The sequence below is a fragment of the Scyliorhinus canicula genome, chromosome 12 (assembly GCF_902713615.1).
Source record: "Scyliorhinus canicula chromosome 12, sScyCan1.1, whole genome shotgun sequence".
NCBI lineage: Eukaryota > Metazoa > Chordata > Chondrichthyes > Carcharhiniformes > Scyliorhinidae > Scyliorhinus > Scyliorhinus canicula.
Window position 1 is genome coordinate 52,666,103 of NC_052157.1, and position 20,864 is coordinate 52,686,966.

A 20,864-nucleotide genomic window follows, 5' to 3' on the forward strand; every position below is an offset into this window, starting at 1 on the left:
GGACTGCCACCCACGAACCAGGGCGGGGACAAGATCACTGCACATTGACCCTTTGACTTTCCCTGTTATCAGCGAGTTCAATCTTTACAGGTATAGCAGTCGCTGTCTTTCACTTCGCATACAATTCAAACCTTCTTGATATGTTTAGTCTCAGGTAACACCATGGTGTGTGAATGCCCCACATTTAGTTTAAATTGAAATACTCAACGTAACTGTTTATTCAACACCAGAAACATTTCATATTCTAGGTTAACAGTTTTCAGGCAGTACTGATCACGAATGGACCTCAATCGTTCATTATTCTCAACTATGGAGACATTCAATGGACAACTGGGATGGGAAGTGGTGGTAGCGCTCTGACCGGACTTGGGGGAACGCCGGCACAGGTAAATGCAAATTTAAATTTTTCGTTTTGTGCTTTTCGGAGAGCCATAGAGTTTTACACCACAGAAAAAAGGCCCTTCAGCCCATCGTGTCTGTGCCGACCATCAAGCATCAATCTATTCTAGTCTCATTTCCCAGCAGTTGGTCCTTACCCTTGTATGCTGTGGTGTTTAAATGCTCATTTAAATGCTTCTTAAGCGTTGTGAGGGTTCTCACCGCTACCATCCTTTCAGGCAGTGAGTTCCAGATTCCCCACCTCCCCCTGGGAGCAAAAGCTTTTCCTCAAATCCTTTAAGTGTCTTGCTCCTGACCTTTAATCTTAAGTCTTCAGTGAACTGTTTTGCAATTTGAATCTGGGTGGACAGGAAACTGATAGAACCGGACCTTCCATGCGGTGGCACAGCGGCACATTGGTTAGCACTGCTGCCTCACGCCGTTGAGGAATCAGGTTCGGTCCCGGCCCCGGGTCACTGTCCGTGTGGAGTTTACATGTCCTCACTGTGTCTGCGTGGGTCTCAGCCCCACAACCCAAAGATGTACAGGGTCGGTGAATTGGCCACGCTAAATTGCCCGTTAATTGGGTGGTGGCATAATGGTACTGTCGCTGGACTAGTAATCCAGAGACCCAGGGTAGTGATTTGGGGACCCGAGTTTGAATCTCACCACGGCAGATGGTGAAATTTCAATTCAATAAAAATCTGGAGTTAAAGTCTAATGATGACTATTATTGATTGTGGTAGCAACACATCTGGTTCACTGGTGTTCTTTAGGGAAGGAAATCTGTCGTTTTTACCTGGTCTGGCCCACATATGACACCAGATCATCTCTAAAATGGACTTGCAAGTCACTCAGTTCAAGAACAATTAGCGATAGGAAATAAAAAAGATGGTACAAGGTTATTGGAAAGTTCTTCTGAGCAGCTTCCTCGCCACGATGCTCAGTAAACCTTTCCCAGCTGAATCTCCTCAGAGATGTGGGGCGTGAATTCTGCCCCCGCCATCCTCCAAAGTCTCCGCCCCCCCAAAATGTGGCCCGGCGTGAGTCGCGCCGCCCGCCTTGGAGAATGGCGGGGTCTGGCGCAACTCTCTGGGCCCCAGGGCCGCCAAAATTCTCCGGCCCGCGATGGGCAGAAGTTCCGCCCGCCTGTAGCAGGTCCCTCCGGCGTAAATCAGAGTAGGTCCCTTACCGGCGGGACCTGGCGGCGCGGACGAGCTCCGGGGCTCTTGGGTGGTCGTGGGGGGAATCTTGCCCCGGGAGGTTCCCCCACGGTGGCCTGGCCCGCGGTCGGGTCCCATCGATCCGCGGGCGGGCCTGTGCCATGGGAGCACTCTATTACTCCACATCGGCCGTTGTGGTCGTCCGCGGCGGCTGATGCGGAGACGAACCCTCCCGCGCATGCACGGGGATGACGTCAGCACGCGCTGCGCTCCCGTGCATGCGCCGGCTGCCCGAGGCCCTTTGGCGCCGGTTGGCGTGGCACCAGGCCCCTATCCCGCCAGCTGGCGGGGCGCCAACCACTCCGGGGTGGGCCTAGCCCCTGAAGGTGTGGAGGATTCCGGAGAATTCCGCACCTTTGGGGCGGCCCGATGCCGGAGTGGTTCACGCCACTCCATCCCGCCGGTACCCCCCGCCCCGCCGGGTATGGGAGAATCCAGCCCCTAATTTTCGAGGTTGAACAATTGTAGCAGACCGTCAGTTTTTCTGTGTCATTTGTCTCCGCTTGACTGTTCATCAACTGTTGGTGTTTCGCATCCACACGCCATTCGGCGAAATGCTTATCTGCCTGCGTCTTTCATCTGATCCCGATCATCTCTGTCTGTGTATCGTTTGTCTGACGTCCATCTGTCTGTAGTTCGGCTGTTGTCCGTCTGTCGTGTGTCTATTGCTTGTCTGTCTGTCGTTTGTTTCTCAGCCTGTAGTTTGTCTCTATGTGTGCCAGGAGTCAGTCTGTCTCCCCGTCCTTTCTCTGCCTGTGTCAACTTATCTAAGCAACCCAATTATTATAAAAAAAATTTGTTCACCAGAGAATTGAAAAAGTTTCTTCGCTCAAGCAGATATTCAGGATTTTGTTCACAATTGCAACAACAGGAGTCACGCTGATACAAACATTCAGCAACTGTCTGTCCCCTCACTTCAAACCTCTTTAAATTGAACTGATGAGGTTGTTATCATTGGTCTTTCCAACAAGTTACTCTTTCAAGAATTATTTTGTTTTATTTGGGTTGATTACATCTTGGTTTCTTAGGTTCTAACCTGATAGTAGAAGATAGCACTCTAAGTACATACACATCAAAACAATCCGCACAATCTATAATGGATAATCACTTGAATATACAAACACAGGAACAGGGTGGCATGGTGGCACAGTGGTTAGCACTGCTGCCTCACAGCTCCAGGGATCCAGGATCAATACCTGCCTCGGGCAACTGGGTTTCCTCCGGGTGCGCCAGTTACCTCCCACAGTCCAGAACTGTGCAGATTAGGTGGATTGGCCATGCTAAATTGCCCCTTAGTATCCAAAACGTTATTTGGGGTTATTTTCAGGTTAAATAGGGCGCTCTTTCAAAGGGCCGGTCCAGACTCGATGGGCCGATCGGCCTCCTTCTGCACTGTAAACTCTATGAGTCTATATGAATTATGAGCAGGAGTGGGCTTCTCGGCTCCTTGAGCCTGCGACCCCATTCAATAAGATCACGGCTGACCTGTTTGTAACCCCAGCCCCACATTTCTGTCGACGCCTGATAACCTTTGTTGGAGCGTTTTCCAAGGCCTGAGTTTTGAGCCTGTGGGGTTCGTCCCTCATTGTTAGGCCTTAGCTTAATAAACAGAACAGACGCACAACCTGGTTAAGATGGCTTTATTAACCCAAGCTTGATTTTGTGTACATAAGAGATGGACCTGGATAATGCCAAGATCGATCTGCTGAACACTGATAAAAACACATCAATTATACAATTTCCAAAAACCAATAGCCCACCCCAGTTGCACTCGATCCAATCCCTGAAGCTGTCATGCCCAAACCTATCCAATAAAATTGCGATCAACTCATGAATGAGCCTCATCCTGTCACCTGTTGTTTACCAAAGGTTTTATGTCAATTTTAAGTTGTTTTCCCCATCCTAACATCTTGCTCACCCATTGTTCATTGTGGACAGGATGACAGAACTAGCTGTCTTTACTCCATGGATTCTTTCAGAGGGACAGGATATGAGAAGTGGCTTACTTTTCGCTTCATAGATTGTTCCAGAGGATATTGGAGGCCACTGATAAAACGTGTTTACGTCCACTATGTAATCTGCTCACCACACAACTCCTGTGGCTCAAAAACATGGGCACGTTAGCTAGCCTAAATCCCATCATGCATTGTGGCCACTGCTTGTAGCTAGAGTTTCCCTGATTATCACTGCTATGTCCTAAAATACAGGTTTAATAGTTAATAATGATACCCAGTACACTTTCTATAATTAATCTCAATCCTTATTTATGTAAAACTATTCGAGTGGCATCCTAGCTATTCAGTTTTAAGAGGTCTCATCGCTGGACAACGCCTTCAACATTTCACCCCCTTGATCATGAAGAATCTATCCACCTCTGCCTTAAAGATATTCAAAGATTCTGCTTCCACTGCCTTTTGAGGAAGAGAGTTCCCGAGACTCTCGAACCTCTGAGAGGAAAATATTCTCCTCATCTGGCTGACAACTTACTTTTGAACAGCGACACCTAGGGCGAAATTCTCTGACCCACCGCAGGGTCGGAGAATCGCCCGGGACCAGCGAAAATCCTGCCCTCGCTGTGGCCAAAATTCTCCGCCACCCGGGAATTGGCGGGGGTTGGAATCGCGCCGCGCTGATCGGCGTGCCCTCCGCACCGATCGGCGAGCCCCCTGCGGCGATTCTCCTGCCCGTGATGGGCCGAAGTCCTGCTGCTGAGAGGCCTCTCCCGCCGCAGTGGTTTAAACCACCTCTGGTGGCAGCGGGATTGGCGGCGTGAGCGGGCCCCCGGGGTCCTGGGGAGGGGGCGCGGGCCGATCGGACCCCGGGGGTGCCCCCACGGTGGCCAGGCCCGCGATCGGGGCCCACCGATCGGCGGGCGGGCTAGTGCCGTGGGGGCACTGTTTTTCTTCCGCCGCCACCACGGCCTCCACCATGGCGGAGGCGGAAGAGAACCCACCTACTGCGCATGCGCCGGTGATGACGTCAGCGGCAGCATGCGTGAACCGGCGAAGGCCTTTCGGCCAGCCCCGGCGCTGGCCGGCGGGCGTCAAAGGCCATTGGCACAAGTTTTAGCGCCAGTCGGCGTGGCGCCAACCACTCCGGCACGGGCCTAGCCCCCAAAGGTGCGGAGAATTCCGCACTTTTGCGGAGCGCCAACGCCGGAGTGGTTAGCGCCACTCTTTACGCCGGGGCCCCTGCGCCACCGGGTAGGGGAGAATCCCGGCCCTAGTTCTAGATTCTCCCACAAGAGAAAACATTCTCTTCGCATCCACCATGTCAATATCCCTCGGGATCTTCACGGTTTCAATCAAGTTGCCTCTTACTCTTCCAAAGCTCTAGTGGAATCAACACTAACCTCTCCAACCTTTCCTCATAAAACAACCCACCCATTAATGGCATCAGCAGAATATACTGGCGGGGAGGCTGTAGAAGGATTTGGACAGGCTGGGAGAGTGCGCAAATAAATGGCAGATGGAATACAGTGCAGAAACATGTGAGATTATGCACGTTGGTGGAAAGCATAGACTATTTTTTAAATGGGAAAAGGCTTCGGGAATCTGGGCCGGGATTCTCCTTTCCGGGGACGAAGTCCCCACCCCGCGCTGGCGGGAAAACCAGCACCAATGACTCCGGCTTCAACGGGCCCCCAATGTGAAATGAAATGAAAATCGCTTATTGTCACGAGTAGGCTTCAAACGAAGTTACTGTGAAAAGTCCCTAGTCGCCACATTCCGGCGCCTGTTCGGGGAGGCTGTTACGGGAATCGAACCGTGCTGCTGGCCTGCTTGGTCTGCTTTCAAAGCCAGCGATTTAGCCCTGTGCTAAACAGCCCCTGTTGTGAGGAATTCTCACCTGTCTCGTGGGCGAAGTGGATGCCGGAGGGGTTGGCACCGCTGCAGCCGGCGGCGAAGGGACTTGCTGAGTTCACGCATGCGCCAAAGGGCGGCGTGATCTTGCGCATGCGCGGAACCGCTGGCGTGTTTTGCCACATGCGCGGGGGGTTCTTTTCTCCGCGCCAGCCATGGTGGAGCCCTACAGGGGCCAGCGCGAAAGGAAGGTGTGCCCCCATGGCACAGGCCCGCCCTCAGATCGGTGGGCCCCGATCGTGGGCCAGGCCACTGTGGGGGCCCGCCCCCCGGGGTCGGATCCCCCCCCCGAGGCCCGTCTCAGCCGACTTACCTGCCAGGTTCCGCAGTGTGGGACCATGCATAACCCACACCGGCGGGATTGGCGAAAAACGGACGGCCGCTCAGCCCATCAGGGCCCGGAGAATTGCCGCAGCGGCCCCCGACCGGCGTGAACCCCGCTTCCACCCAAAAATCAGCGCCGGAGAATAGAGCAGCTGCTGTTGGGGCGGCGGCGAGGGATTCGCGCCGCCCTCCGGGATTCCCCAACTCGGCAGGGGGTTGGAGAATCCCGCCCCTGATGTCCCTAAATGAGTCCTGTTCAGGATTCTCTACAGGTTAACATGCAGGCTCAATTGGCAGTTCGGAAGGCAAATGCAATGTTAGAATTCACATTGAGAGGACTACAATACAAGGTCAGGATGTACTGCTGAGGCTGCATAAGGCTCTGGCCGCAGCCCATTTGGAATATTGTGAGCAGTTCTGAGCCCCTCATCTCAGAAGAATGTGCTGGCCTTGGAGAGGTTCCAGAGGACGTTCACAAGAATGACCCCAAAATGAAGGGCTTAGAAACATAGAAAACAGAAGCAGGAGGAGGACATTTGGCCCTTCAAGCCTGCTCCGCCATTCATTATGATTATGGCTGATCATCAACTTCAACACCCTGATCCTGCCTCCCACCCCACCCCTCCAACCCCACCCCATATCCCTTTAGTCCCAGGAGCTATATCTAATTCCTTCTTTAAATGATGTTTTGGCCTCAACTACTCTCTGAGTGAAGAAATTTTTTCTCACCTCAGTTGGAAAAGGTTTACCCCCTAATCCTCGAACTATGACTCCTAGTTCTGGAGCCCTCTCTCACCCTGCTAACCTCCAATGAATATAATCCTAACCGACTTAGTCTCTCCTCATATGACAGTCCCGCCACCCCAGGAATCAGCTTGGGGAACTCCCTCCAGAGCAAGAACATCCTTCCTCAGATAAGGACACCAAAAGTGCACACAATACTCCAGGGTGGCCTCACCAATGCCCTATACAATTGCAGTAAAACATCGCTATTCGTATTCTGTAATCATCTCGCAATGAAGGCCAACATACCATTTGTCCTCTTTACTGCCTCCTGTACCTGCATGGTTCCACAAGCTTGTCATATGAGGAGTGATTGAGGAAAATGAAATGAAAAATGAAAATCACTTATTGTCATGAGTAGGCTTCAATGAAGTTACTGTGAAAAGCCCCTGGTTGCCACATTCCGGCGCCTGTCCGGGGAGGCTGGTACGGGAATCAAACCGTGCTGCTGGCCTGCTTGGTCTGCTTTAAAAGCCAGCGATTAGCCCTGTGAGCTAAACCAGAGGAGTCCTGGCCTCTGGGATTCCTTGCTGGTGGGTTTGCTAGTGCTGTTGGAAGGAGTTTAATCTAATTTGGGAGGGGGAGGGGCGCAGACTGTTAGTAAAATAGGGTCACAGCATAACACAGAAAAGCATTTGAGTCAGAAGGAATACAGCGGTAATAAGTTTCACGGGAGTCAAACAAGGTTGGATGGCCTCGACATTAATGTCAGGAGTATAACAGGTAAAACGGATGAGTTAAGGGCAAGGATTGACATGTGGAATTGTGACATAGTAGCCGTCACAGAGATGTGATTATGGGAGGGGCAGGATTGGCAGCTCAACATCACTGGAAATATCGAATCGTCAGGCAAGATAGAAGAGGGGGCATTGCATTATTTGTTCAGGAGTCAGTTACTGCAGTAAGGAGAGATGATATCTTGGAGGGGGCACAAAATGAAGCTCGGTGTTTATTATAGACCCCCAGATTGAGGAGCCAATAGTGCACAATTTGCAGGGGTGTGCAAAAATAATAATAGTGTAATCATATTCGGTGATTTCAACTTTCCCAACATTAGTTGGGATAGTCACCATGTGACTTAGATGGAGTGGAGTTCTTAACATGTTTTCAGGGGAACCTTTGAATCCAATATGTAGAGGGTCCAAGAAGAGATGGTGCAATGCTGCACCTAATTTTAGTGAATAAGCCGGAGAGGTTTTTTACATAGAATTTACAGTGCAGAAGGAGGCCATTCGGCCCATCAAGCCTGCACCGGCTCTTGGAAAGAGCACCCCACCCAAGGTCAACACCTCCACCCTATCCCCATAACACAGTAACCCCACCCAAAACTAAGGGCAATTTTGGACACTAAGGGGAATTCATCATGGCCAATTCACCTAACCCGCACATCTTTGGACTGTGGGAGGAAACCGGAGCACCCGGAGGAAACCCACGCACGCACGGGGAGGATGTGCAGACTCCGCACAGACAGCGACCCAAGCCGGAATCGAACCTGGGACCCTGGCGCTGTGAAGCGATTGTGCTATCCACAATGCTACTGTGCTGCCCCAAAGGTGGTTGATGTGTTTGTGGGGATCATTCGGTGGTAACAACCACAGCATGGCAAAAAAGCTTTTGGATTGGGGGGAGAGCGAATTTTAGTAAAATAAGGCAGGATCTGGCCAAGGTAGTCTGGAAACAGTTACTTGTGGGGAAATCTACAGAAGAGCAGTGGGGGTGGGGGGGGTATTCAAAAAGGAAATGGGGAGGTGGGGGGGGATTCAAAAAGGAAATGGGGATGGTGCAGGCCTCTCAGGTAATAGGAATGAGTAACAAGCCCAGAGAACCATGGATAACCCAAAACATTCAGGATACGATGAGAAGGAAAAGAGAGACTTTTAGCAAGTACAAGGGGAACAAATCAACGGATGCATTAGTGGAGTACAGGAAGTGCAGGATGGAGCTTAAGAGAGCAAAGAGAAAGCCCCGCCTGGTAAAAGGAGGGAAAATCCCAAGATATTCTGTAAGTATATCAATGGGAAGAGGATAACCAGGGAAAGAGTAGGGCCCATTTGGGACCAAGGGGGAAATCTGTGGGTGGAGCAAGAGGACATTGGTAGGGTGTTGAACAAATATTTTACATCTGTTTTCACCCAAGAGAATGAGGAGGTAGACATGGAAACTGGGGGGCGGGGGGATGACAAGATATTGGAGGTATTGGCAGGCTTAAAAGTGGACAAACCTTCAGGTCCGGATGAATTGTGTCCCAGGATGCTGTGGGACTTGCGGGACGAGATTGCAGGGGCTCTGACCCAAATTTCTCATTTCTTTCTGGGCACGGGGAAGGTGCCAGAGAGCTGGAGAACAGCTAATGTGGTCCCACTATCTAACAAAGGTTGTAGAGATAAGCCAGGGGACTACAGACCAGTGAGTTTCGTGTCAGTGGTAAGGCAGCTATTGGAGAGAATTCTGAAGGAGAGCATCTATCTCCACTTGGAGAGACAAGGTTTGATCAGGAAGAGTCAGCATGGCTTTGTCAGAGGAAGGTCATGCCTAACAAATGTGTTTGAACATGTGACCAGGTGTGTAGATGAGCATAGTGCAGTTGATAGTGTTTACGTGGATTTCAGCAAAGCCTTTGACAAAGTCCTACATGGGAGACTTATAAAGAAGGCAAATGCACATGGGATACAGGGTAACTTGATAAAGTGGATTCAAAATTAGCTTAGCTGGAGAAGACAGAGGGTGATGACAGACAGTTGCTTTATTGCCTGGAAGCCAGTGTCTAGTGGCGTACCACAGGGATCTGTGTTGGGTCCCTTCTTGTTAGGGGTGGCACGGTAGCACAATGGTTAGCACTGTTGTGGAGAAGATGTTTCCACTCGGAGGAGAGGCTAGAACCCGAGGGCACAGCCTCAGACTGAGGCTGGGTGGGTTTAAACTAATATGGGGGGGGGGGGGGGGGGGGGAGGGTTGGGAATCAGAACAGTAAGTCAGCAAGTGTAGAGACTGGGGATCAGCATGGTACCAGGGCCAGCTGGCTAAGAGGAAGGGCAGGCTGGGGGAGGTCGAACTCAGTGGGCCTGGAGTGTATCTGCTTCAATGCACAGAATATACCACGTACGACAGATGAACTTGGAGCCTTGATTCATGCACGGAACTTGGATGTGGTTGCGGTAACGGAGAGTTGGTTAAAAAAGGGACAGGACTGGCAGTTAAATATTCCGGAATATAGGTGTTTTAGGCAATACAGAGGGGAACGTATTGGGAAGTGTGGCTGTACAGAGGGATCTGGGTGTCCTGGCACACCAGTCAATGAAGGTGGAGAGGCAAGAGCAGCAAGCAATTAGAAAGACAAATGATATAATGGCCTTGACTGGAAGAGGATTTGAGTTCAGAAGTAGAGATGTCTTACTGCAGTTATACAGGGCCTTGGTGAAATAACACCTGGAGTATTGTGTTCAGTTTTGGTCTCCCTACCTAAGAAAGGATGTACCTGCCATAGAGGGAGTGCATTGGAGGTTCACTGGGCTGATACCAGGGTTGGATGGATTGTCCTATGAGGGTGACACTGGTTCAATTGTACTGGACAGACTAGATGCAGGGAGGATATTTTCCCTGGTTGAGGAATCTAGAACCAGCGTAGACAGTCTCGGGATACGGGATAGACCATTTAGGACTCTGATGACAAAAAATGTCTTCGCTCAAAGGGTAGTGAACCTGTGGAATTCTCTACCACAGAAGCTGTGGACGTCAATGGCTGACACGGTAGCACAGTGATTAGCACGGTTGCTTCACAGCCCCAGGAAACTGGGTTCGATTCCCAGCTTGGGTCATTGTCTGTGTGGAGTCTGCACGTTCTCCCCGTGTCTGCATGGGTTTCCTCCGGGTGCTCCGGTTTCCTCTCAGTCCAAAGATGTGCAGGTTAGGTGGATTGGCCATGCTACAATTGCCCTTAGTGTCCAAAAAAGATTGGGTGGGGTTGCTGGGTTACGGGGATAGGTGGAGGTGGGGGCTTAGGTAGGGTTGTCTTTACAAGGGCCGGTGCAGACTCAATGGGCCGAATGGCCTCCCGCACTGTAAATTCCAAGATTCCATGAAGTCACTGAATGCATTCAAGAAAGAATAGATTTCTAAAATATTTTAATGGCGTCAGGGTGTATGGGGAGAAAGTGGGAATATCGAGGATCAGCCATGATCATATTGAATGAGAGAGCAGGCTCAAAGGGCTGAATGGCCCCCTCCTGCTCCGAGTTTCTCTGTTTTGATGTGGTTTCTATGTAATCAATTGCCGTCACAGTAGACGATAACATGATAGATATTGCGGGCAATGCGGGTAAGTACAGTTGCAACCGAGCACCTGACTTTCATGTCTAACTAACAATTTTATGAAATGCTGTTATTGTCTTGCCATTTCAGGCTGGTTTTAACAGCGGAGGCTCCACACATTATTTCAGCATTCCAGGATCGCAAACACCAGAAATAGTTGACATCGAGTCCACAAGCAACGTGCAAGAACCGGGCCGCTGGGTCTTCAGAACAGACACGTTCAGTGTGGTAGGAGGCTGCATCTACAACGGTAATTATTGTAAGGTACTGATTGAAGTACAACATAAGACAGAATTGTCAGCTGATTGACCAGGACCTCCAACAGTAATAGAATGTCTGAGTTCAGCTCATTTCGAAGTGCTGGGAATAATGTCCTTTGGGTAAGGAAATTTCTCTGCGTTGCCTGGCCTACATGTGTCTCCAGACCCACACAGCAATGCGCTAGACCCTTCAGTGGTCTGAACTAGCCCAGCAAGCCACTCGGTTGACTAGCAATGGCAAGCAAATTCTGTCCTTGGTCAATAACACCCACATCCCACTAACCAATACAAACATGCAGTTATTGTGGGGGAGTGATTAAATATCAATGCATTCATAGAGTCATACAGCAGAGAAACAGGCCCTTCGGGCCATCATGTCTATGCTGACCATCAAATACTAATCTATACTAAACCCATTTACCAACACTTGGCCCATGGCCTTCAGGAATAAACCAGGAAGATTGTTTACAGTTTATCCTTATCACCCTGAATGTTTATTCTTACAGGGAGATTCATTCGGCAAGATGACACGTTTTGGACAAAGAACACCTGTGAAACCAAATGTAAATGTGTCAGTAATAACTCTCTGGAATGCCAACGTGAACCGTGTGCCCATCATGAAACCTGCCTCTCCTTATCTGCCTTTTACGCCTGCAAGCCCATGTCCATAAAGACCTGCACTATTTTCGGCGATCCACATTACCACACATTTGATGGAAAACTGTTCCATTTTCAAGGCACATGTACCTACATCCTGTCTCAGTTATGCAGTGCTGAAGACAGGCTACATTTTTACAGGATAGAGGCAAAGAATGAAAACCGTGGAAGTAGAGCAGTGTCCTGGGTCAGACTTGTTCGTCTCTTAGTCTATGGGTCTGAAATTACAATGACCAAAGGAGCCACTGATCATGTCCTGGTAAGTGAATGGAAATGGAGCATCTCTCTCTGATTCTTTAATACAGGTTAGTTTTCTGCCACTTTCTAATATATAACAGACACAACATTCACAGGGTAAGAGCCAGAATCAATCTGCCTGGTTTCAATTTAGAGAAAGATGGGCAGTTAAATGTTTCATGCTGCATTCACCATGGTAACACTTCCAAAAATCAGTGTCCACTTGCCAAGCAACTAGCACACTCATCCCCTGCAGTAGAAATTGTTGTTCGTCAGTTATGGCTTTGGGGTTATGTGTTGGGGTGAAGTTTTTCAGTAAACTGTCCTAAGGAGTATAAGAGGAAAATATTTGCTGGATTATCTCTTGTTTTAGCAATTGTAAGAGTTGTACAGAAGATTAGGGCCATGATATTAATTAGTGGTTCGTATTTGAAATACAGATGGAAGACCTTGAGTAGAAAGTGTGGCAGCAGCATTAGATCAGGGATTGATACAGTGATGAGGGGAGAAAACTGTGGGATCAGATTGAAAATTGTGACTGGGCTATGGGGAGGGAGCAGGACAATGGGATCAGTTTGCGCATTGGGACTGGGCTATGGGAGGGAGCGGAACAGTGGGGTCAGTTTATGCATCGGGACTGGGCGATGAGGAGGGAGCTGAGTAGCGGGAGCAGTTTGTGGATGGGGACTGGGTAAGGGGAGGGAGAGGGCAGTGGGAGCAGTTTGTGGATTGGGACTGGGCTATGGGGAGGGAGCGGGGAAATGGGAATACCTTTGGGCTGTTGCAGGAAAGAGAATGCCTCCCCATGCTGTGGATTGGACTATGGGGAGGGAGCGGGGAAATGGGCTGCTGCAGGAAAGAGAATACCCCCCCCCCACCCCCACCCCCTCATGCTCGTCATACACAAACCTCTTTGGACAATTGTTTATTTATTTGTTGTTGGGATTTCAGTGATACTGTCCTCAGCTGCTCTGAGATCCATAAAATCTGTTCAGTGCAGGAAGAGACCATTTGGCCCATCGAGTCTGCACTGGCCCTTCGAAAGAGCTCCCTACCTGGGTCCACCACTCTGCCCTATCCCCATAACTCCATAATCCCACCTAACCTTCATACCTTTGAACTGTGGGAGGAAACTGGAACACTCAGAGGGAACCCATGCAGGCATGGGGAGTACAAACAAATTGACAGTCACCCAAGGCCCGAATCGTACCCAGGTCCCTGATGCTGTGAAGCAGTAGTGCTAACCACTGTGCCACCTTGTTGTTATGTGTTTGGATTTGGAGTACAGCAGACAGGCATCAATGACGAGCAATTTGCCTGAATCTATTTCCAATCCACAGATCAGCAAATTTATTGAATTATTTTCCTCAATTCACTCCAGTGGGAGGTAGACACCTGAATCCGGAGTGATATTTGGCACTAGTGGCAAAAATTACTCGAAGGTCAGAATGATACAACACAGTGGAGACCATTTGGCCCGTCGTGCCTGCTGGCTCTTTGAAAGATTTATCCAAGAAATTCCAACTTCCCACGTCCCCTGTAGTCGTGTATTTCCCCTCCCTCCCCAATTCAGTTATAATCCAACTCCTCCCACTTCTGTTGACTCTGCTTCCACCGGCCATGCACAGTGCAATTTCTAAATCATTTCATTTTTACTGTAGGTGACTTTGATCTAATTGATGGAGGTTATGGGCTGGATTCTCTATTGGCGGGATCCTCCATTTCGCCGGTAGCGTACTCGTACCCGCGGATTTCCCAACAGCATGGGGGGTACCCATAATGGGAAACCCCACTGGCCGGCTGCCGGGACGGAGAATCAGGCTCCTGGCAGGGGCGCGCTGGAACAGAGAACCCCCGCTATATTCTTGCATTTTGTCTTTACTTACAGCTGAATGGGACTCGATTCTCTCTCCCAATTGTTATCGGAGGTGGCCAGATCCGAATCTACTCCAGCGGGTTTACAGTCATCGCCAGGACAGATTTCGGTCTGGATCTCAGTTTTGATGGGTCACATCTCGTCACCATCTCGCTCCCTGCCAATTACCAAAATGCCACTTGCGGACTGTGTGGGAATATGAATGGCGAATCATCGGACGAATTTCAGCTGCCGAATGGAACAATCGTCACTTCGGATGTTGAGTTTGGGAAGAGTTGGAAGGTTTTTGACGATGACCCATTGTGTGTAGACGAGTGCGGCAATGAATGCCGCCTCTGTACACGAGAGCAGGCGACGCTGTATGGCGGTGAGGGCTACTGTGGCCTCATGGACAAGGCGGACGGCCCCTTCCGTATCTGCCGCAGAGCCTTCCCGCCGCAAGACTTCATCCAGAGTTGTACATATGACCTCTGTGCCAATGAAGGATCGATGTTGAGCCTGTGCCAGGCATTGAGCACCTATTCAGCAAGATGTAGGGCCCAAGGAGTGCCCACAGTAGCATGGAGGAGATCAGGATTATGTGGTAAGCCACCATAACTGATGTGTTAAACTTATTGGTGCAACAGTTAACATCGCGGATTATAATATTGGGTGGCATTCTACGGACCCCCAGCCGCGCTTTTGTTGGTGACGCACCGTTCACTGGTGGTTGGATTCTCTCTTCCCGCCGCTTGTCAATGGCATTTCCCATTGAAGACCTCCCCCAATGCTGCCAGGAAACCCATGGGGGTGAGGGGGGGTTTGCTCTGCTAGCGGGTAAAGAGAGTCTCAATGGACAGAGAATTCTGGCCATTCTCTGAAGCCCACAGGATGGCGACCCTTCACTATCTACCTGTCTTTGTCTTTCCTGTCTCTTATTGTCCAACTCACTCACTGGATTTCAAGTCAATTTCAAAATTTCTGTGTTGCGGGGGGGGGATGTACTTCACAAACAGGGGTTGCGACAAAATACAGGAAGAGCATGCGGAATGGGCTTGTAATTGGGAAATGGGAGCCGGCTGAATGGGTCTGGAATTGGGAAATGGGAGCCGGCTGAATGGGCTTGGAATTGGGAAATGGGAGCCGGCAGAATGGGCTTGGAATTGGCAAATGTGAGCCTGCAGAATGGGTTTATAATTGGCAAATGGGAGCCGGCAGAATGGGTTTATAATTGGCAAATGGGAGTCGGCAGAATCGGCTTGGAATTGGGAACCTGCAGAATGGGCTTGGAATTGGCAAATGGGAGCCAGCAGAATGGGCTTGGAATTGGCAAATAGGAGCTGGCAGAATGGGCTTGGAATTGGCAAATGGGAGCCGGCAGAATGGGCTTGGAATTGGGAAATGGGAGCCGGCTGAATGGGCTTGGAATTGGGAAATGGGAGCCGGCAGAATGGGCTTGGAATTGGCAAATGGGAGCCGGCAGAATGGGCTTGGAATTGGCAAATGGGAGCCGGCTGAATGGGCTTGGAATTGGCAAATGTGAGCCTGCAGAATGGGTTTATAATTGGCAAATGGGAGCCGGCAGAATGGGTTTATAATTGGCAAATGGGAGTCGGCAGAATGGGCTTGGAATTGGGAAACGGGAGCCGGCAGAATGGGTTTGGAATTGGGAAAAGGGAGCCGGCAGAATGGGCTTGGAATTGGGAAATAGGAGCCGGCAGAATGGGTTTGGAATTGGGAATGAGAGCCGGCAGAATAGGTTTGGAATTGGCAAATGGGAGCCGGCAGAATGGGCTTGGAATTGGAAATGGGAGCCGGCAGAATGGGCTTGGAATTGGCAAATGGGAGCCGGCAGAATGGGCTTGGAATTGGCAAATAGAATCCGGCAGAATGGGCTTGGAATTGGCAAATGGGAGCCGGCAGAATGGGCTTGGAATTGGGAAATGGGAGCCGGCTGAATGGGTTTATAATTGGCAAATGGGAGTCGGCAGAATGGGCTTGGAATTGGGAAATGGGAGCCGGCAGAATAGGCTTGGAATTGGGAAATGGGAGCCGGCAGAATGGGCTTGGAATTAGGAAATGGGAGCCGGCAGGATGGGTTTGGAATTGGCAAATGGGAGCCGGCAGAATGGGCTTGGAATTGGCAAATGGGAGTCGGCAGAATGGGCTTGGAATTGGGAAACGGGAGCCGGCAGAATGGGTTTGGAATTGGGAAAAGGGAGCCGGCAGAATAGGTTTGGAATTGGCAAATGGGAGCCGGCAGAATGGGCTTGGAATTGGAAATGGGAGCCGGCAGAATGGGCTTGGAATTGGCAAATGGGAGCCGGCAGAATGGGCTTGGAATTGGCAAATAGAACCCGGCAGAATGGGCTTGGAATTGGCAAATGGGAGCCGGCAGAATGGGCTTGGAATTGGCAAATGGGAGCCGGCAGAATGGGCTTGGAATTGGCAAATGGGAGGTGGCGGAATGGGCTTGGAATTGGGAAACGGGAGCCGGCAGAATGGGTTTGGAATTGGGAAAAGGGAGCCGGCAGAATGGGTTTGGAATTGGGAAATAGGAGCCGGCAGAATGGGTTTGGAATTGGGAATGAGAGCCGGCAGAATGGGTTTGGAATTGGCAAATGGGAGCCGGCAGAATGGGCTTGGAATTGGAAATGGGAGCCGGCAGAATGGGCTTGGAATTGGCAAATGGGAGCCGGCAGAATGGGCTTGGAATTGGAAATGGGAGCCGGCAGAATGGGCTTGGAATTGGCAAATGGGAGCCGGCAGAATGGGCTTGGAATTGGCAAATGGGAGTCGGCAGAATGAGCTTGGAATTGGCAAATGGGAGGTGGCGGAATGGGCTTGGAATTGGGAAACGGGAGCCGGCAGAATGGGTTTGGAATTGGGAAAAGGGAGCCGGCAGAATGGGTTTGGAATTGGGAAATAGGAGCCGGCAGAATGGGTTTGGAATTGGGAATGAGAGCCGGCAGAATGGGTTTGGAATTGGCAAATGGGAGCCGGCAGAATGGGCTTGGAATTGGAAATGGGAGCCGGCAGAATGGGCTTGGAATTGGCAAATGGGAGCCGGCAGAATGGGCTTGGAATTGGAAATGGGAGCAGGCAGAATGGGCTTGGAATTGGCAAATGGGAGCCGGCAGAATGGGCTTGGAATTGGCAAATGGGAACTGGCGGAATGGGGTTGGAATTGGGAAACGGGAGCCGGCAGAATGGGCTTGGAATTGGCAAATGTGAGCCTGCAGAATGGGTTTATAATTGGCAAATGGGAGCCGGCAGAATGGGTTTATAATTGGCAAATGGGAGTCGGCAGAATCGGCTTGGAATTGGGAACCTGCAGAATGGGCTTGGAATTGGCAAATGGGAGCCAGCAGAATGGGCTTGGAATTGGCAAATAGGAGCTGGCAGAATGGGCTTGGAATTGGCAAATGGGAGCGGGCAGAATGGGCTTGGAATTGGGAAATGGGAGCCGGCAGAATGGGCTTGGAATTGGGAAATGGGAGCCGGCAGAATGGGCTTGGAATTGGCAAATGGGAGCCGGCAGAATGGGCTTGGAATTGGCAAATGGGAGCCGGCTGAATGGGCTTGGAATTGGCAAATGTGAGCCTGCAGAATGGGTTTATAATTGGCAAATGGGAGCCGGCAGAATGGGTTTATAATTGGCAAATGGGAGTCGGCAGAATGGGCTTGGAATTGGGAAACGGGAGCCGGCAGAATGGGTTTGGAATTGGGAAAAGGGAGCCGGCAGAATGGGCTTGGAATTGGGAAATAGGAGCCGGCAGAATGGGTTTGGAATTGGGAATGAGAGCCGGCAGAATAGGTTTGGAATTGGCAAATGGGAGCCGGCAGAATGGGCTTGGAATTGGAAATGGGAGCCGGCAGAATGGGCTTGGAATTGGCAAATGGGAGCCGGCAGAATGGGCTTGGAATTGGCAAATAGAATCCGGCAGAATGGGCTTGGAATTGGCAAATGGGAGCCGGCAGAATGGGCTTGGAATTGGGAAATGGGAGCCGGCTGAATGGGTTTATAATTGGCAAATGGGAGTCGGCAGAATGGGCTTGGAATTGGGAAATGGGAGCCGGCAGAATAGGCTTGGAATTGGGAAATGGGAGCCGGCAGGATGGGTTTGGAATTGGCAAATGGGAGCCGGCAGAATGGGCTTGGAATTGGCAAATGGGAGTCGGCAGAATGGGCTTGGAATTGGGAAACGGGAGCCGGCAGAATGGGTTTGGAATTGGGAAAAGGGAGCCGGCAGAATGGGCTTGGAATTGGGAAATAGGAGCCGGCAGAATGGGTTTGGAATTGGGAATGAGAGCCGGCAGAATAGGTTTGGAATTGGCAAATGGGAGCCGGCAGAATGGGCTTGGAATTGGAAATGGGAGCCGGCAGAATGGGCTTGGAATTGGCAAATGGGAGCCGGCAGAATGGGCTTGGAATTGGCAAATAGAACCCGGCAGAATGGGCTTGGAATTGGCAAATGGGAGCCGGCAGAATGGGCTTGGAATTGGCAAATGGGAGCCGGCAGAATGGGCTTGGAATTGGCAAATGGGAGGTGGCGGAATGGGCTTGGAATTGGGAAACGGGAGCCGGCAGAATGGGTTTGGAATTGGGAAAAGGGAGCCGGCAGAATGGGTTTGGAATTGGGAAATAGGAGCCGGCAGAATGGGTTTGGAATTGGGAATGAGAGCCGGCAGAATGGGTTTGGAATTGGCAAATGGGAGCCGGCAGAATGGGCTTGGAATTGGAAATGGGAGCCGGCAGAATGGGCTTGGAATTGGCAAATGGGAGCCGGCAGAATGGGCTTGGAATTGGAAATGGGAGCCGGCAGAATGGGCTTGGTATTGGCAAATGGGAGCCGGCAGAATGGGCTTGGAATTGGCAAATGGGAGTCGGCAGAATGGGCTTGGAATTGGCAAATGGGAGGTGGCGGAATGGGCTTGGAATTGGGAAACGGGAGCCGGCAGCATGGGTTTGGAATTGGGAAAAGGGAGCCGGCAGAATGGGTTTGGAATTGGGAAATAGGAGCCGGCAGAATGGGTTTGGAATTGGGAATGAGAGCCGGCAGAATGGGTTTGGAATTGGCAAATGGGAGCCGGCAGAATGGGCTTGGAATTGGAAATGGGAGCCGGCAGAATGGGCTTGGAATTGGCAAATGGGAGCCGGCAGAATGGGCTTGGAATTGGAAATGGGAGCCGGCAGAATGGGCTTGGAATTGGCAAATGGGAGCCGGCAGAATGGGCTTGGAATTGGCAAATGGGAACTGGCGGAATGGGGTTGGAATTGGGAAACGGGAGCCGGCAGAATGGGCTTGGAATTGGCAAATGGGAGCCGGCAGAATGGGCTTGGAATTGGGAATGAGAGCCGGCAGAATGGGCTTGGAATTGGCAAATGGAAGCTGGCGGAATGGGGTTGGAATTGGCAAATGGGAGCCGGCAGAATGGGCTTGGAATTGGGAAATGGAAATTCCGCAGAATGGGCTTGGAATTGGCAGAAGGACTTCAATATTGATCAGTGCGAGGTGGAACAAACTGGAACGGGAGATTGAAGGTGTAAATGGAGTAGTGAGACAGAGGAATCTGGGAGTGCAGCAACTGGAGATAGTGAGGCAGGTTAGCAAGGCAATAAAAATCACATTGAAGAACAAGCAATCATGGACAGGAGTCGGCCATTCTGGCCCCCGCCCCGAGCCTGCTCTGCTATTTGATAAGATCATGGCTGATTGTGGCCTCACCTCCCTTTCCTGCCCCTCCCCTTTGACAACCCCCTCCCCCAACCGCGCCCCCCTCCCCCCACCCTGCGTTCCCCCCACCGCACGCGCCCCCTCCCCCACCGCGCGCGCCCCCTCCCCCACCGCGCGCGCCCCCCTCCCGCCACCGCACGCGCCCCCTCCCCCACCGCGTGCGCCCCCCTCCCCACCGCACCCCCCCCACCGCGCGCCCCCCACCGCGCGTGCCCCTCCCCCACTGTGCGTGCCCCTCCCCCCACCGTGCGCGCCCCTCCCCACCATGTGCGCCCCCCTCGCCCACCGCGCACGCCCCCCCTCCCCCCACCGCACACGCCCCCTCCTCCCCCACCGTGCGCAACCCCCTCCCCCCACCGCACGCACCCCCCTCACCCCACCGCGCGCGCTTCCCTCGCCCCACCGTGCGTGCCCCTCCCCCACTGTGCGCGCCCCCCCACCGCGCGCTCCCCCCCATTGCGCGCGCCCCCCCACCACGCGTGCCCCCCCACCGTGGCCCCCCCACCGCACGCGCCCCCCCACTGCGCGCGCCCCCCGCTGCGTGCACCCCCCCACCACCCACCCCCCACTGCGCGCGAATAATATTGATGTATTTCAGGGGGAAGCTGGATAAATGCATGGGACATAGGCATGGGTGGCACGGTAGCAGAGTGGTTAGCACTGTTGCTTCACAGGGGATGCACTGGGGGTACACTCATATGAACTGTGGCCCTAAGTTCACCAGTGGGCAGTCAGCGGTGTGCGCACCTGCATGGCTGCCTTGCAGACCTCGGCAATGGTGCTCCATGCCCACCCACCCAGACCCCACAGCCCACCTGCGAGCCACCCACCACTACTTCCCCCAGCTCTGGCAGAAGACCCCCGACCAGCGGCATGACTGTCAGCAAACTATGGCGATGTTGGACACTTTCCGTACCCCCTCTCTCCATCAGCAGCCACTGCGCCTGTTTCACAATTTTTTAAAAGCACAAGTTATCCTCACCATCGGCAATTCACCCCAGAGGAGACGGAGCATAGCGGAGGCCCCAGAGAATAGCGGGACAGGCCCGTTAATAATATGCCAGTGCCATTTCTGTACGTGCGCTCTGGAAAGCAATGGGGCTGCTGTCGGCACTGGAGAATTGCGATTTGGAGTGAAATCTGGGGCCGTCACGATTTTGGCGTCAAAACTGATTTTCTGCCCAATCGCGTTTCCCAATTCCAGCATCAGCCGACAGAGAACTCCAACCTTTGTCTTT

The 20,864-nt window shown here is 51.8% G+C and overlaps 2 protein-coding genes across 2 annotated transcripts in view; both read left to right on the plus strand.

Moving 5' to 3' along the window:
- LOC119974236 (alpha-tectorin-like) overlaps positions 1 to 14,506 on the plus strand; it is a 38,571-nt gene extending 24,065 nt beyond the window's left edge. Inside the window, exons 4-7 of the mRNA XM_038813005.1 lie at positions 249 to 386; positions 10,970 to 11,129; positions 11,646 to 12,055; positions 13,922 to 14,506. Of these exons, the coding sequence (XP_038668933.1) occupies positions 249 to 386; positions 10,970 to 11,129; positions 11,646 to 12,055; positions 13,922 to 14,506 (1,293 nt within the window). The remainder of the gene's footprint in view (positions 1 to 248; positions 387 to 10,969; positions 11,130 to 11,645; positions 12,056 to 13,921) is intronic.
- A 3,060-nt stretch (positions 14,507 to 17,566) lies between these two features.
- LOC119974237 (IgGFc-binding protein-like) overlaps positions 17,567 to 20,864 on the plus strand; it is a 63,992-nt gene continuing 60,694 nt past the window's right edge. The window contains exon 1 of the mRNA XM_038813006.1: positions 17,567 to 19,433. Coding sequence (XP_038668934.1) covers positions 17,567 to 19,433 — 1,867 coding nt within the window. The remainder of the gene's footprint in view (positions 19,434 to 20,864) is intronic.